At 37.2% G+C, this 18,433-nt stretch overlaps 1 protein-coding gene across 6 annotated transcripts in view; it reads left to right on the forward strand.

Moving 5' to 3' along the window:
* The window catches only part of TBXAS1 (thromboxane A synthase 1), a 275,226-nt gene that overhangs the window by 161,909 nt on the left and 94,884 nt on the right, over positions 1 to 18,433 (forward strand). For all 6 annotated transcript variants that reach the window (XM_034403670.3, XM_087873777.1, XM_034403666.3 and 3 more), the window contains exons 7-8: positions 14,266 to 14,354; positions 16,471 to 16,619. In XM_034403670.3, coding sequence (XP_034259561.2) covers positions 14,266 to 14,354; positions 16,471 to 16,619 — 238 coding nt within the window. The remainder of the gene's footprint in view (positions 1 to 14,265; positions 14,355 to 16,470; positions 16,620 to 18,433) is intronic.

Consider the following 18,433-nt stretch of genomic DNA (forward strand, 5'->3'; position numbering starts at 1 on the left):
GTAAAGCTAGATCCAAAATCCATCTCCTCAATTTGTAATAAAATAAAGTCCCAATTAACCCTATCAAACGCCTTTTGCGTGTCGAGGAACATTAGAACCATTTCTTTGTCTGTATGTGTTTCATAATATTCCAGTGTATCCATGATGGTTCTAATGTTGTCTCGTAGGTATCTATATGGCAAAAAGCCGTTTTGATCTTGGTGGATGTATTCGTTTAAAAAAACCTTTAGTCTTTCCGCTAATATTGATGTAAATATTTTGTAGTCCGAATTTAGTAGGGAGATGAGTCTATAGTTTTTAATCTGTGTTCAATCAGAATCATGCTTCGGAAGCAACGTGATGTAAGTTTCCATCCATGACCTGGGAACTATACCTTTAGTTAGAACTTCATTAAATAGGTCTTTCATATTTGGCAATAGTATATCATATATCTCTTTATATAATTCAACTGGCAATCCATCCAGTCCCAGTTTCTGCCACATTTCTGCTTCTTAATAACAGTTTCAATTTCTCCTTCCCTAATCTCTGAATTAAGAATATCCTTCATATTTTGTGGGGTTTTAGCTAATTTTAAGTTTTCAAGGTATGCCCTTACTTGCATCTCCTGTATTCCCTCTTTTTGATATAATTTTTCAAAAAATTTTGTAATCACCCTCTTTTTCCTTTCCACATTCCCCACAAGATTTCCCTCACCATCTTGTAAGGCATCAATTCTCTTTGCTTCTGTTTCTTTTCTTAACCTATACGAGAGCCATTTACCTGCTTTATTAGCATGTTCAAAAAAATGTTGCCTCCCCCGTTTAAGTTTGTTTGCCAATTCCTCTTGATCCAGTAATGATAATTTATGTTTAAGAAGCTCTTTTCTCTCTTTTATCTTCTCATTTCTCGGATCTACTTGTAATGCCCTCTCTTCCTTTTCTAATTTTTCTAAAATTTTGCCCCTCTTCTCTCTTTCTAATTTATGCGCCGAAATTTTTATCGAATATCCTCTTATAACCGCTTTCATAGTATCCCAGGTATTTTGTAGTGAGGTATCCTCTCGTCTATTTTCCTCATAAAAAAAGCTTTAGTTCTTTTTTCAATCCCGTGACAAAGTCCTCTTCCCTTACCAGATCTGTCCTCATTGTCCATCTTCCCCTACACTTTCTTTCGTTCCAATTTACTGTCACCGGATTATGGTCCGGCCATTCGTTTGGTCCAATTTCTATTTCTACAGCCAATCTTAATAATTCTGGAGTAGCCCAAATCATATCTATCCTGGACCATGTCTTATGTCTAGGGGAGAAATATGTGAATTGGGCCTCTCTTGGATGTGCAACTCTCCAAACATCTTCCAGTCCTAATTCATACCGAATTTGGTCACATATCAACGGCAGTGTCTTCCTTACCCCTTTCCTATTCCCCATATCCACCCCCCTGGCATAATCTTTAGTGGCATCTATAACCGCATTAAAGTTGCCCGTTAAGCAAACATGTTCATACTCCAATTCGTTTAGTTTGTTATAAATCATGTTATAAAAATTTTTCTGGTTACAGTTAGGGGCATATATATTTCCTAGTAAAACCTTCCTTTGGCATATTTTAATTTCCACTAGCAAGAATCTTCCCTCTTCATCAGCAAAGATTTTTTTGGGTTCCAAATGTTTCTGTATATATATCGCAACTCCTCTTTTTTTTTTGGTCAGCCAACGATACAAATAAATCACCTAATTTGGGACATAAGAGTAAATTCTGGTAACCTTTTTTGATATGGACTTCCTGCAAGCTTATTATTTGATATCTCCCACGCTGTAACTTCATTTGTATTTTCTTCCTTTTTTTCGGCAAGTTTAATCCATTAATATTAATTGATATTAACCTAAGTCCGTCTCCTGCCAGTTTGTTTATTTAGTTCTTTCAATCTGTTTCTTTTTCTGTCTCGTCACCATCTGGGATCCCGAGCCCCCAGTAAATTGGTCTTCTTCTTGTTCTCTTAAATCCTTCTGCTCCTTTATCACTTCCGTTTCAAGCATCTCTTCTTGACTTTCACTTTCTACCTCTTCCCCGCTCTCTTGCTTATCAGCTTTAAAGTGCACGTCAAAAAATTCCTGCACATCTCTTAGATCTTCTATGCGTATCCGCTTATCTTGCCAGCTTATAATCAGCCCATCCGGTAATAGCCATTTATAATGAATCCCAGGCTTCTGAAGCCTCCTCGTAAGAAATTCATAATTTTTCCTTATTTCTCTTACCCGTTTTGGTAATTGACGTAATATAATTATTTTTTGTCCTTTATACGTTATTTTTTGATCTCTTGCTTTTTGTAGTACTTCATCACATAAAGTCTTCTTGGTGCATCGTACATGGACTTCTTTCGGTAAATTATAGACAGTCATATTCTTGAAAAGGAAATACGTTTCTCACTCCATTGCCTGTTCCTTGGTTAGGAAATGAAATTGCTGGACAGAAGCCTATGTTATTTTGACATGCTGCTGTCGAACTCTACAGTAGCATCTAAATGTGTCTGGCTTCTTTAGTTCTATAGACAGCTGTTGCTTAGCAACACCAGCTGTCACCCCCTTATTATGGTAAATTCTAATTGGCCATAAGCCTGCCAAGGACCCCTGATTAATCAGAACTGACAATATCATTGGTAATGCACCTAGACAACTAGCTTACTCCCTGGTTTGATAGTGAATTTGACAGGATTTAAAGTAAGGGAAGCAATAAATGCAAATGTGCTCTCTATAATTTGGAGGGAGAGAGGCTAAAGAAGAGAGTTTTGTATTGCCTTGACAGAAATTAATCCCTCTTACTATGGGTCATTGGCACAAGACAAATCTTTGCCTCCGTTCCTTCCCCTCCTTAAACCTAACAAAAGATAAAACCCCTGGTATGCGCAGAGCCAGACCCTGCTGGCAGGAGCCAGACACACTTTAGAAGGACAAATAGTTCCTGGATATTGTGCTTTGCAGGGATAGATGTCTCTGTTTACAGAGTTAATTATTTAAGTCAAGAGGAAAATTCACACTGTTGCATTTTAAGCGGCAGGATGTGAAAGAAAGCAAAAAATGTCCAGAGAAAAAAAGGAGCAGGAGTCTCAGAGAGGAAAATTATAAACAATTGCACTTTTAAAAAAACAACAGCATATTTATATTCATGCTTCATAGCAAGTCATTTTAACCAGAAATAAGCCACAATTGAGTAGATTCATACAACATAAATTACAGGTTGCAAAATCTTAAAGATTGCCAAGTTATACTCGGCTTATACAACACCATCATCCATGCAGAGAAAGCAGTGAGAAGAAAACCATAACATTTGCATGAACTGCAAAATAAAGAGAAACTAGGGAGGCCAACACCACCAAATAGCCCACTGGGAATTAAAAGCATGCACAGAAGAGCCCCAGAATGCAAAGGTTTGTTGGGGCAAAGACCAGATAACAAAAGGTTATGCAAGGCAGTGCAATGCTTTTATCTTAAAAGTAGATATGACAGATACCTAGAGCCAAGGTTTTTTTTCAAAAATATATTTGAATTGATCTAGAGGAGGAGAGGAGTGTTGTTATTCACCTGAACCTACAAATGGCAATAAAGAACAAAACAGAAGCAAAGGGACAACAGGAGGCAGTTCAATTTCCATTTGCATTCCATTTTATTTGCATTCTACGTAAAGCTTGAGGTTCAGAGGGAAAATAAACTGCATTTTAGTATTTAGCATTCTATTCCAACCAAGGAATATATGAGGATTGTAGGCTTTTATCCCTGCAATGACCCCATTCTGTTGTATCTCAATGTTGCCCACATTATGTTTTATGCTGCAGTCTCTTTCTTGCTGGCTGTCTTCATAGGTCTGGCCTGACACATTCACTATTTTCAAATGTGCATTTTGGATCATCGTTCCATCTGTGTGATGATTTTGATGTAGGCAAAACGCTGTAAACTCTTTAATGAGCACCTGGCCTTATGTAAAATGTGTATTTTCCAGTTATTTATGTAAAACATGACTGTGCCCCCACCCCCACCAAAACCGCAACCTATGGCTAGGGTCTCTAGACGCTCTCTAAAAATTTGTATTTATAGTATAGGTCAATAATGACAGAGCCAGAGCCAGAGCCAGAGCCAGAGCCCACTGTAACAACATTGCCAAAAAGGCATTAAGAGTTGTTAACCTAATCTTGCGTAGCTTCTTCTCTGGTAATATTGTACTGATACAGTTCATCTGTCTGGAACCCGCACTGCTTATTGGACATTAATACAATTGAGCGAGTCCAGAGATATTTCACGAGAAGAGTCCTCCACTCCTCTGCTCGTAAGAGAATACCTTATGCCACTAGACTCCAAATCATTGGCTTAGACAACTTAGAACTATGCCGACTTCAGTCTGACCTATAATACACTAAATTATCTGCTGCAACGTCCTACCTGTCAATGACTTCTTCAGCTTCAACCACAATATTACACGAGCATACAATAGATATAAATTTAAGGTAAACCGCTCCAACTTGATTGAAGAAAATACGACTTCAGCAGCAGAGTGGTCAATGCCTGGAATGCACTACCTGACTTTGTGGTTTCCTCCCCAAACTCCCATAACTTTAACCTTAGACTGTCTACTGTTGACCTCACCCCATTCCTAAGAGGTCTGTAAGGGACGTGCATAAGCGCACCAATATGCCTACCGTCCCTGTTCCACTGTCCCCATTTATTCGTATCCATTTCATGTATTCATAATCATGTTTATAGTTATATCTGTTATCTTATAAATGCTTGACAAAATAAATAAATAAAATAAAAATAAATGATAATTTCAGTAGGTCCTTTGCAGACATAGATTTTTATTTATTTTTTAAGGAGTCTGAACTTAGTAGCATTAAAAAAAGAAAGCTTCATCTTGTTCCTACCCTGCCTTTCATAAAGCTAGGCGCATGCTGTTACTAGGAAATATACAAAACATGCTTGTGGAATTTTACTTCATTTACTGTTTGCTGAAAACAAGTACTGGCAGGAATCAAGCATGGAAAATTTCAACCTGAAGGGTTAAAGTTCAACATTATCATGGGGGGGGGGGGAACCTAAAATAGTGGGTTATATCAAAAAGTTGAACAACCTTGCTAACTTTATGAAAGAGGTGCCACTGTTTATTTATTTAATTTATGTACTGTTCTTCACAAAATATTACAGAGCAATTTACAGAGCAAAATAAAAATAGAAAACTCAAGGAACTATAAAATCCCATTTGTTCCAATCCAGTGAACACATCAACAGGTCTAAAGATGTATTTTGTGTAATCAACAAAACTGACTTCTGTGACACAATTGACCCAGGTCTATATATCTACTGCTTCACGGAAATGTGATTCTATCCAGAACAAATAGTTCTTTCATTCAGTAACACCTGTAGGTTTTTTCCCCCTAGTATTCTCCATCTCTACCCAGCTCCAGTTCATTTTAGTCTCTGGAACAATGTAATGAAGAGTCAGGATTGATGATACCTCATTACAAACTTTTGAATAAACTTCCTTAGCAGCCTGATATTTAGCAACACATTTAATTCCACTCAGTTTCTCATTTTTGATCTATTAAGCTCACTTTTCCCCAGGATTTTATGGCTGAGGCTAGTTTAGAATTCAGAGTCTTTGGGTTTCTAGGCCAGCACGTGAATCACATCAAGTTGGCTCTCTGGTTAATTGAATTTGAGGTTTTTTTAGAGTTTGCACTGAAATTAGCATGTATTTTGACACACATTTTTTCCAAACACACACACATTTTTTTAGCAATATTCATAAATGCACAGTTTTTGCAAATATTGTGTGTGTGTGTGTGTGTGTGTATGTATGTATATATATATATATATATATATATATATATATATATATATATATGAAATTACAACAGAAAAAGTGTGCATAATAAACTACATTTCAGTTTTGTATATTTTGAAAATCGATAAATATTTAAATGTGAACAAATTAATGGATACACCTTAAAAACAAACATTTTAATATCACACAAAATGAGATGATGTCAGATTTGATGTGCCATTTTGTTCTTGGAAAGTTATTTCTCTTCTCTGTTACATTTAAAATTATTGATTTAGGATGCTTTCTGTAGGATAGGAAACAACTACGCTAATGTTTCAGGATTTAAAAATGAACCAAGAAATCTCTTTTGTGGAATATACACACACACACACAGACACACACACAATTAAACAGTTATATGTACAAACAGAATTCTACAGATATATATATATATATATATATATATATATATATATATATATATATATATATGCCTGAACTCTTTAATTACATATAATTATCACTTCAGTCATCATTAAACACATGAAAAGAGCAAAAATAAGTGAGTGAAAATTAGACTGTTGAGAACTGCAGTTGACTCTGGGTGGAGATGGACAATTCCTGTTCATTTAAAACAGTGTTTCTCAAACTTGGCGCCTTCAATTCTGCAGTGGTGATATAACAGCATGTAGTGATAAAATGAACCAAAATCTCCATTAAAACTGCTGGTCTTTTGCAGGAAAGGTGGCATATGAGAATTCTGTAATAATTCTGTAATAAGACTAAGTATTAGCAGTAATTGTTCTTAAATCTTAAGATGGCTGAAATGCTTAATGACATTCCAATTCATTTTTATGGAAGTATGCTAAGAATGGATGATTGATTATATTGTACCAAAGTACAGGAAGGCTTGATTTAGTGCTGCGGGATAGACCAGAAGAATGGAATATCCTATGTTTAAGAATCTTGTCAGGTTTGATAAATAACTTTGTTCCCCTGTTCAGCTGACATCATCCAAAGTATATTGATTTTTTATTTTTCCTGACTGTACTCTTGTCATTATCAATGTGTGGTTTAATGCATAGTTTTACCCACACACTCTATGGAAAATTGATTAAACAAAGGTGCAGAATCCTAAGTAATTGCAGCATATAGTTGATGAAGTTCTTCCTCGTTTATATTACAGAGTTAAATTAGTAATAACTTGATTAAATAGGATAAAATCATTTGCAAAAAAAACCCCAAGATATTTATTAATCTGCATAGCATTGCCTCACTTGAATTCCTGGAACTCCATGTAGCTCCCGGAAGTCTGGGATATAGTACTCAGGAATCTGTCGAATTGTTAGCAAATTGTAATGTTTAATGTGACAGAGAAGAAAAGTATTAAATAATTTAACACTATTACGTGATTAAATATTTGACTGAAGTTTCACATTCAAAGTAATTTAGAAGAATATTTTAATTGTGATTCTTGCCATCTATTTATTTATATTACTCGGTGCTGTTAATTTTTGATTTTATGTTGCTTGTTATATGTTTCATTATATACATATTTTCATTATATCCCTGTTTACTATAGATATTTTAATAGAATTTATTGGAAGATGTATAAAAGAACAAAGCCACCATCTTCATTTTTTTTATCAGATGTAGGCAGAACCAGGCAAAATAGTGGGTGAGGGCAGGAAAAAAATAACCCTTTAATTTATCTTTATAAATAATGACAATCATCCTTCATATATTTAGCAATTTCCCTTTTGCATCACCATAAAAACACAATATGATGATAATCATCTGGCTTTGTTGTCATATTTCAACTTTTCAAGGGTTACATATGGCCCTAGCAATTCAGATTACGTACCTCTTCTCAGATTACAATACTGACTTTTTAGAAGGCTCTTCAACTTGCTAAGCTTGCATCAATAAAATTTATGATGTAGCTTAAGACACTCCTTTTGCCTGATTTAAAAAGCGATATTGCTTTCATTTTATACATACATAATAAAATCACAGCCCTAACCTATATAGCTAGGTACTCTGAAGTGGTTTTCCAATCTTGTCACAATTTAATAGTAATTTAAATAAAATCTTGCTGGAAATATAACATCTAGGCACAGTTTGAAAACTATGAAATCTGATGAAAATAACCCAGTGTCATAATTATAGGAAGTTGGAAACAAGAACTTCTATAAAGGCACATATGATATATAAAATGCCAGGACATGATTTTTGACATCTGGAGATTCTTTAATTTTTGTTTAATGAGCCTATATGTGAACTTCAGTGCCAAATAAACAGTGAATATATCTAAATGCCTGAGATTTTTCTACCCTAGCCAGGCTAGCACTACCTAGCAAAATCTAAAACAGGAAACACAAATTATACAAATAGATTTTGAGAATACCATTTTGCATCATCCTCACTGGCTCAAGGTTGACTCAGCTTTCCATCCTTCCATGGTCAATAAAATCAGGACCCAGATTGTTGGGGCCAATATGCTGACTCTGTAAACTGCTTAGAGACAAAATGTTCTGAATCAGTATATAAGTCTAAGTACTATTGCCAAGGTTTGGATAATTTAAATAGCAAGAATATTCTGTAAAGTTTGATATCTCAACATATTTTAGTGCTTTTTAAAAAAAAAATCAAACTATTGTCTCCCATCTTGCTAACCAGTTTGGCTATACTAGTGGCTAGGACATCTGTGCCAGATGAAGAAGACTGATGATGGAAACATTCAAAAAGGGTGCTTAAGAAAGATAACTACAGAAAACTAGAAAATTAGATGCCTGCTACTACAGATAGCAAAACTTTGCAAAGAACGAGAATTGGTCTGAGACCATCTGATAATAATAATAACTTTATTCTCATTGTATGTGTATACACAGTATACCCATACAGTGAAATTCACTTAACACCCAAAGACCAGGTCCAACATACATAACAATCCTCAAACACACTCCCACCCACCACAATTCCCACCCCTAAACCACCCAAACATCCACACAACAGACCAAGTAACAGCTCACTGATGGTGGCCCTTTAGTTCATTGTTGAGTGCAATTATAGCTCTGGGATAAAAATTATTCAGAAAACGTGTGGTCCAAGTTTTAATTGTTCTGTATCTTCTGCCAGAAGGCAACAGTCCAAAAAGATTATAAGCAGGATGGGAAGAGTCTCTGAGAATGGTATGCAACTTTCTCAAACAGCGAGATTCGAAGATGTCGAGCAGGGCTGGTAGCTGGAGTCCAATGATATTCTGGGCAGTTTTAATGATTCTCTGTAGAGCTTTTTTGTCTGCTACAGAGCTGGTCCCAAACCATGCAAGAATGCCGTATGTCAGGACACTCTCAATGGTGCTGCGATAGTCGGACAGAAGTAGAAGACTGTAGTACAAGATAGAAAAAGTGTACAATGAATCACAATCTTCTTCCCTGTTTGTGCCTTTGATTCTGGTATCTTCATGGCAATAATTAAGCAGATGCTAAATTAGTTTTTTTTTTTTAATTAGATTTATATGCCGCCCTTCTCCGGAGACTCAGGGCGGCTTACAATGCGTTAAGCAATAGCCTTCATACTTTTGTATATATTTTATACAAAGTCAGCTTATTGCCTCCACAACTGGGTCCTCAATTTACCTACCTTAGAAAGGATGGAAGGCTGAGTCAACCTTGAGCCTGGGGAGATTCGAACATGCAGTAATTGCAGACAGCTGAATGTTAATAACAGGCTTTTAGTCTGCTGAGCTATCCAGGCTCCTAGTTAAATTTAATTTATGATTTATCAAATAAGGAGAATATTGAATACTTCAGGTATTATTTTTTTTTAAGTTTCCTTTCATGCTGAAGTTCAGTGTAACTCACTCTGGTATATCTACCAAGTATATAGACATCAGTTCTTTGACTGTATGACTGCAGTATTGCTGAAAATTCTGTAAGTTGAAGGTGACATACATCAGATAACACTGTTGTGATAACAATACTCCTGAATCAGACTGAAGTCTATGTAGCACAGCATTCCATTCCTCACAGCGGACAACCAGATTCCCCCATAAAAGAAGGAATAACTTTCTGTTCCACTTGTGTCCTAGCAACTGTTAATTTAGAAGCATGGTGTGCCTGAACTTGGAGATAGCATATAATCATCTTGACATGCAGCCACAGATCGTCTTAACCTCCACGAATTGGTCTAAACCCTTTAAAAAATTGCACAACTTAGCTATTACCTCTTGTGGCCACTAGCCCCGTTTTCTAATTTGTTCGGCTGTGTGAAGTCGTCACCCAACATATTTTTTTATAAAATGTTAACTGTGGGTTAACAAAAGTTTGGAATGATTAAGGGAGATGTTTCCATCTTTCAAATGGCTAAGAATTTGAGCCGTTTCAGCTAAGTGAAGATTTAATTTGCAGATAGAACTACTAAAATGTAGGACTCCTTTAAGTACAGTGTATCAAACCAGAATGCCAGTTTTGTTAAAACTGAATGCTACGAATTATTAAACAGGCTTCCGCATTCAGGAAATTTAAAAAATGAAACTATAAATAATAACCATTGAGCACAATCCATTATATAATATTTGGCTAATGGCATATAGAGCTATCAAATAATCGCTTGGTATTTAGTAGTTAAATTCAGTAGGTTATAAGCTAACACAAAAATCAGAAGCACTCCACAGTCTATAAACTAGCAGGTTCGTAGATAATTGACAGTCAATGGGGAAATTAACACATTCACTTCACAAGAAAAAGATGAAGAATTAATTCAAATAAAGGTGGTGAAACAAGACATTTTGTGGGAATGTCAATGAAAACGTGCATACCTATTCAGTTTCAGTTAGAAAAAAAAAGAAAGTTAAATAAGTACAATACATGACAAGGTTTCTCACCAAGAGAAGGAAATAAGGAATTCAAAGTAAGGTTAAAAGATATATGCGTCTCCTCTCCAAATAAGCAACATCAAGGCCTCTTCCCTTCCAACTCTTGTTAATCTGTATCTGTATCTTGACTCTACAAAGAAAGCAGGAAGTTTGAAGAAGCATCATTCATCTATAGATAGTCCTTGATTTATGACTGGTGGTTGGGAGTTACAATGGACTTGCCCAATGTTCAGAACTTCTGACAGCTGCCTCCCTCACCAGCTCACCCTCCTGCAGTTATGCCACATAACAGGCATTTGGCAACCAGAGCACAATTATGGCCATTTGCATGGTGACATGACCACAATTTTCAATGTTTTTTGCCAAAAAGTGTTTAACCACACTTAACAAACAACTGCCACTAAAAGGTCATCAAGTCAGATTGGTCAGATGATTACAGTGGTGAAATCCAATTTTTTTTTACTACCGGTTCTGTGGGCATGGTGTGGCTTGGTGGGCGTGGCTTGATGGACGTGGCAGGGGAAGGATACTGCAAAATCCCCATTCCCACCCCGCTCTTAGGGGAAGGATATTGCAAAATCTCCATTCCCACCTCACTCTGGGGCCAGCCAGAGATGGTATTTGCTGCTTCTCCAAACTACTCAAAATTTCTGCTACTGGTTCTCCAGAACCTGTCAGAACCTGCTGGATTTCACCCCTGGATGATGACCTGCTTTATAACCATCATGCTTTATGACAGGGGTGGGTTCTACTTACCTTTACTACCGGTTCGCAGTGGGGTCGTGCACGTGCTCTCTGCTCATGCACGCTCTTCTGTGCAAGCACAGAAGCTTCTGCGCATGCACAGAAGCATTTTGATGACATCAGGGTCGGTGGGCGGAGCCTCCAGCCGGTTTTATTACCGGTTCTATAGAACTGGTGCGAACTGGGGGCAACCCACTACTGCTTTATGACCATAATGGGCAGGCTCTATTATGTCAGGAACTAACTGTATACCCTTGTTAAAGGGAAGCATTTTTGCATGGGCCCAACTTAATTTGGGAGTGATGGAATCACTAATCTGGAAAGGACTTTGGAAGTGTTCTAGTCCAACTCCCTGCCCAAGACAGAAGTTTTTAGGTAGAATAAAGATGGAGAATATTATATTTCTACAAAAAAAATAGAGGGGGACTCTGATTAGGCGGGGAGGGAGGATTGCTGGCTGAAGGAGGAGAAAAAGACTCACCCTTTCTGGAAGTGCTGGGTGGGCTTCACTTGAATGAGCTCTGATAGAAATTGGCTTAACTTCTTTTGGATAAAGGAAAAAGATTGCGAGGGAAGTGTGTCACACCTTGCTTTCCTCTGACTCCTCGGTTATTACTTCTGTAAGGATTAGCTAGTAAAAAAAAACAAAATCAACCTACAGGCTTTTATGAGATCATCAATAAATTATTAAATAAAAAGAAGAAAAGGCAAATCTGGTTTTTATTTCTCCTATGTAGATTTAGGCCAAGGTAGATGGACCTTTAGCACCATGGATCAGTGATGGACAGAATCTTTTAATTGTTGCATTGCTCTAACCAAAAGATTTTACTGAAGTGACCAGATTTGGCAAAAGCTACAAAACATGATAAACATGGAATACTGGATTTACAGATTATTCTAATGTCTCAAAATGAATCCATGTTGTTTACGTTCAGCATAAAGACAATAAGAGATCTTTCTATATAGGTACATATACATAGATATATTTGTGTGTGTCCATGCAGGTGGAGATACAGACATACATAAATATCAGTATTACTGTTTTGGCCTAAATAAATCAACTGCAATTGCACAAAAATTAACAAGCAGGGAAGGAGAAATGGAGTTTGTGGGGATGGGGTGCTCATAGAACCTCATAGCTTGCTTGTGTTTTTAAAACAAAGTTTCTCTTCTCCCTATACTAAGCTGGAATGGTAAACATTTGCCAATATATTACTGTATGATGGAGCTAAGTGCAAAAGAAAAAAAAATGCATGGAGTCTACACTCCAGGAAAGAAGTATCTTTCACCAAAAAGTATCAGTAGCTGTTTCCAGTTTGGCTAAAATATTATTGGTCAATGGCTTGGTCAGCAGGATCTACTTGAATTTGCTTCTGGTTTCTAATTCTTCCTGTTTAAGTAGCATTTGCTTTATGAAAGGATATGGTCTTTTTTTTTTTTTTAAGGGCAAAGGGTTACTAAACCAAAAGACACCAGATAGGGGGTATTGGAAGGAGAGGGAAAAATACCATCCTAGCACAAACTGCATTACAAAAACAATGATTAATGAACAGAAGCAGAAGTTTAAAGGTCATAATTCTAGAATGGCTTTCCTGCTGGCAGGAACAAAGATTGTCAAAGAAGCTGATAGAGGTTGATAGGATCTTTAGGCTCCTTCCTTTGTTTACCGAAAAGATTCAATGGAAGGGATGTTTGTACAATTTTGGTCACGTAAGTGGTTTGGAAGGTCATCCCTGGGTCACATTAATATCATTTTATTCTCTAATGCTACTAGAAATTGCTGAGCAAAGGAGGTCATAGAGGGCATTTGGCTTTTCTGCTAGACTAGCGTCAATGTGCAAGCCATCCAGAACCTGTCTGCTAGCCTCCTTTTAGTGCCTGATTGGTGCCAGCTTTTCTGTACAGGTGCTGCTTTCTGCCAACAGAACATTTGGTCTCATTTCTGGACCAAAATATTGTGGTTGCACATATCTTGAGACAAATTGGGGTGGATGAAATTCAGGTAGGAGGTGTAGATCAGCAACAACAAAACTAAGCAGTGCGATGCCGTTGATAGCCCTCTTGGTGTCATGCAGAAAGATCTCGTCCTCTTTTTGTCTTTACACTTGTCTTTAAACCAGTCAACAAAAAACTCAAAATCTCTCTGATACTAAGAAAGCTGTTCAAGCATAATTACTTAAGAAGCTTCAGGCCTTTCTGCTACAGAACCTCTACAGATAGCAACTTTACTTGTCCATGGCAACATCCCTGCTTCCAGCTCTTAGTAAAACCATGTATAATTTGGGTATCATTTTGTCATTTAAAAAAATCCAATGCTTCTTTTGGCCAAATAATAACTGTCACAATTGTCAAGATAGAGCAGACTGTCGGGCAGTGGTGAAATCCAATTTTTTTTACTACTGGTTCTGTGGGTGTGGCTTGGTGGCCTGGCTTGGCTTGGTGGGCATGGCTTGGTGGGCGTGGCAGAGGAAGGATACTGCAAAATCTCCATTCCCTCCCCACTCCTGGGGGAAGGATATTGCAAAATCTCCATTCCCACCCCACTCTGGGGCCAGCCAGAGGTGGTATTTGCCGGTTCTTCGAACTACTCAAAATTTCCGCTACCGGTTCTCCAGAACCTGTCAGACCCTGCTGCTGGATTTCACCCCTGCTGTCGGGACATTTCAGTAAGGGAGAAAGCATTTTAAAACATGAAATCCCATTTGTATAAATGTAATTCTTCACTTTCTTCCTTGAGAAAATAACTTCCTCCATCAATGAGAGGCTCTTGAGATACGTTTGCTCCTGCAGTATATAATTAATGTATAAAAATACAATATGTTTTTAAAATTGGACCATATACCTGTGCTTCTTTACAGATGACTCCGCTAATTGATGAGGCATGCAATATCCTGCTGAATAACTTAAAAGTCTTTGCAGATTCTGGTTCTGCTTTTGACATTCAAAGGTACTTTAATAAATTATATTCTACAGGAGAATTCTATCATCATTGACTTGCCAAACAATCCTAAATATGGAATTGTTTTACTAATGTTTTAATTTTTCCTCTCCTTTTTCTGTTGTCAGTTGTCACTTTCAAAGATAGACAGGCAAGCATATATTTCTCCTATTGATTTGGTAATAATGATTTTTTTTCAAAAACAGTAATTGTAACTAAAACGATGGGTACTTGGGTATCCAAATCAAGGCTGTCTATAAAGGAAAATTTTAAAAATTAGAAAGGAAATAAACCCAAACTCTAACTACATTTGCATGTCATTATAATCCATAGGATAGTGCCCAGAATCACTTCAATAGTGAGATGGATGGCATGTAAATTTAATTTAAAAAATAAGCCTAGATTAGTGATGGCTAACCTTTTCCGGATAAAGAGTCCAAAGCGCACGCGCGCCCGAACCCCGCAAATGCAATGCGTGCTTGTCCTGCACATGCACATGCCCCCCAGCACATGCCCCCCATGCATGCGTGTGCAACCCTCCCGCACACGCCCCACCCCCTGCACATGCATGCGCGACCCCCTGAATGCGCTAACCCCCAAATGTGTGCATGACCCCCCACATGTGCCCCGCCCCCATGTGTGCGCGGCCGAGACTCGATGACCAGCTGGCCAGCAGGAGGCACGTGCATATATGTGGCAGAGTGTGCCCACAGAGAGGGCGCTGCATGCCACCTGTGGCACGTGTGCCATAGGTTTGCCATCACGGGCCTAGATTATATAAACTCTCCTCTCTGCAAGCACAGTTACAAGTATGAGATCCAGACTACCTATTTCCTGATATGATTAACTACAGCTTAACATTATGGTGACGCTGGACTATGTTTGTTGGAAAAAGTTGGATGGGTTATGTATTTATTTACAAAATATTGACTCTACATGTTAGCACAATGGTCCTAGTTCTTTCCTGCAGATTTATTATCCAAGAGACATGATGCACAGAGAAAAAAGAATAGAGAAGCAAGAGAGTGAAATCCACTCAGGCAAAGATTCTGAAAATTATAAAGTTCTTCATGGGACTAAATGTGACTTCTTTTGTTTTGCTTTGCTGGCCAGTGACTGAAGTTAAACGACTGACTGACTGATTACTCCAAGGAACCAGCTTGAATAGAAAGAGTCTGGGGGTTGGACTAGAGGACCTCCAAGGTCCCTTCCAACTCTATTATTCTATGTTGTTGTTTTATGATAATTTGGGGTCATTAAGTTAATAAAAATGTCTACTAAGTGGTAAAAAGAACATTTCAGACAGGCTGATTCAGTATGATTTTTTCCTTGAAAATAAATGAGTAAAATCTATTTCTGGATAGTATATAGTGATTTTTAAAAAAAGGTTTTAAGAATTAAAGTACTATTTAAATGATGCTACGTTTATATTTTTTTAATCCATGTATTACTGATCACTAGCTCTTGAATACCACCTTAGTTGCTCTTTCTGCAGAAGAAAGGGACTTTAGCTATTTATTGTTTATATCATTTAAAAAAAATTAAAGCAATTAATATTATTTTATTTTTTAAATGAAAAGATGTTATTACATTCATTTCAGTACCTAGTTACTGGCAACTGAATATGTAAAATGTTTTCACTGCCATTGACATCTTAAATAAAATCCATTCTGGAATTGTATTTGTGATGTCACATTCATAAATGCAATTATCACTTGATCTGGGAAGTATCAAATGATGAATCAATTCTTTGAAAATTCTGTTTAGAGAAAGGAGGGAGGAACTGATTTCCAGCTGTTCATCAGATTTCATTATGATAATATGTGTGGTGCTGCATTTAGAACCATACATAAGAAACTCTGGTTTTCAATTTTATGGTTTTAAAGTATTGTATAGAATTTTTTTTCATAAAACAAGAATTATAAATACAGTTTAAAAATCATCATTAAAGAAGCTATATATATAGTCTGGCAAGTTGTTATAAATAACTCTTGATGCTATGATATGAGTTTTGACACTTCTCCCCCCCAAAATGCCTTGCATAATAAGATATTATAATGTAATAAAAATAAGATGTAATGAAAAAAACAACATGTTAACATCCATGTTTTTGAATTTGTTGTAGGAATTATGGCTGCTTCATGTTGGATATTGTTGCAAGTGTAGCTTTTGGTACCCGTGTTAATTCTCAGAAGACTCCTAATGACATTTTTGTTAAGTACACCAGAAGATTCTTTGAACCTTTCATATTTAAACCTCTTCTCATCCTTGCTGGTAAGTATATTTCACATTGGCGACTGCATCTATTCTTCCACATTTAATCCAAATGGATGATCAAAACATTTGAAGAATATCGGAGGAAACTAAGAAAGTTTCAAAAGCTGGCAAAACTTTTCAGCTCTTCTGCTGTTAGATATGATGTGACTTCACGTCTAATTTGCATTTAGAGATGCCTGACCATCTTCTTAGTTGCTTTGCAAGGTATCGAGTCTCTGAGAAAGCTGGGAAACCTTTGGGAGATATCAAAACAAAACCTTGTTATTTTGCCTTGATTTAATAATTGTAAAAAATTACAGAGGATGTGGTCAATGATCTTTGCTGCAGGCAACCATTCTCCACGTCTCCTGTTCAATAGACTGAAATTACATGTAATCCATTAATTTCCTGTTTCTATCATTCCTCAAATCCCATCCATATTTGAAGAAGAAGCTTTCTGGGATCTGAGTAATGCTTTCTAGTTGTCCTCTTTCTTCTGCTCCAAAATAAATTATTGGGTACATGATATAGGGTTAATTAAACCTGCAGGATCAAGATGGGCTGAGATCTGCAGATAGTCCTTGGTTAATAACTACCTGTTGAGTGACTGTTCAGTTTCTGATGGTGCTGAATGAATGGTACTTATGACTGGTCCTCAGAATTCTGGCTGTCCCAGAATTGCAATTGGGCCTTTGGCGACCAGCTCTCAAGTATGACAGGCAGTCCCAGGATCCCACAGTCACATTATCTTCATTTATGACTTTCCTTGCCAGCCTCTCACAAGCAAAGTTAATAGGCAAGTCAGCACAAAGGGTCTCAAATTACTCCCTCTGCTTTTTCCCTCAAAGAGCGTGGCTGTGGGATACAAGATCCCAGGGATCTTATGCTGTGTAATGTGTGGCCACCTGCAGCACTCCTGCCTCCACTCAGCAGGGCCTGCCCAGCTGGTTGTGTCTGCGAAATGAAGTGGCAGCCATCAATGAACTCCCCCCATCTGTGTTCATGTACTGTGGCAGCTGCCATCTGCACACTCCCCTCCCCCTCCATGGCTATGGTCTGACTGCATTGAGACCCACCCACTGCCCTGTATACTAATCACTCAGGACTTTCAACTTCCTGCCAGTTTTTCCATTTACTTTGCTTCTTGGAAACCAGCAGGAAGAGGCAAAGAGATCCTCTTTAATGATCCACAATCCTCGCTTAATGATGAAAACAAGGACTGCTGGGATGGCCAATGCTAAGCAACGGCCATCCGACATCATGCTTTATGTCTACATCACTTAACAATGGAAATTCCAGTCTCCATTACCATCATTATGCAAGGACTACCTGTTGTTCCTGAATGCCAACTTTTAAACTGATTTTTTTCCGGATTTCGCCTTAGAGCTCTATCCCATCCTTAAGAATACGGTATTTTTATTAGCAGTACTGATTGGATGTAGGCGATATAAAATCATCAAAAAGAAAAGGGTATACCATCAAATACTGTAACTGCCACAAAGTTAAATATTTGAAATAAGTATAAAAGAAAATATCTCTTTAACAATGCTACTTTATATTTTATTTAACAAATGTCAGTGAAAATGAACAGTGAATATCTACTATGCTGTTTTTTGCAAGTGGCAATATTAGTTGCCTTTGTTGCTATAACTTCCTTCTTGAATGTCCCAGTTTCAGTGTGGCTAAAATATAATAACATCTTACTAATATTTTCATGGGAATATGCTTCCCATGGTGACTTACTTCCAAGTAAACACAATTGGAATTCAAATACAAGTTGCCTTTCTGTGTATGGGAAAGCAGTTTTATATATATATATTTATTTACTTTTA

This window comes from Pantherophis guttatus, chromosome 7, assembly GCF_059756535.1.
Source record: "Pantherophis guttatus breed Tessera chromosome 7, ASM5975653v1, whole genome shotgun sequence".
Lineage (NCBI taxonomy): Eukaryota > Metazoa > Chordata > Lepidosauria > Squamata > Colubridae > Pantherophis > Pantherophis guttatus.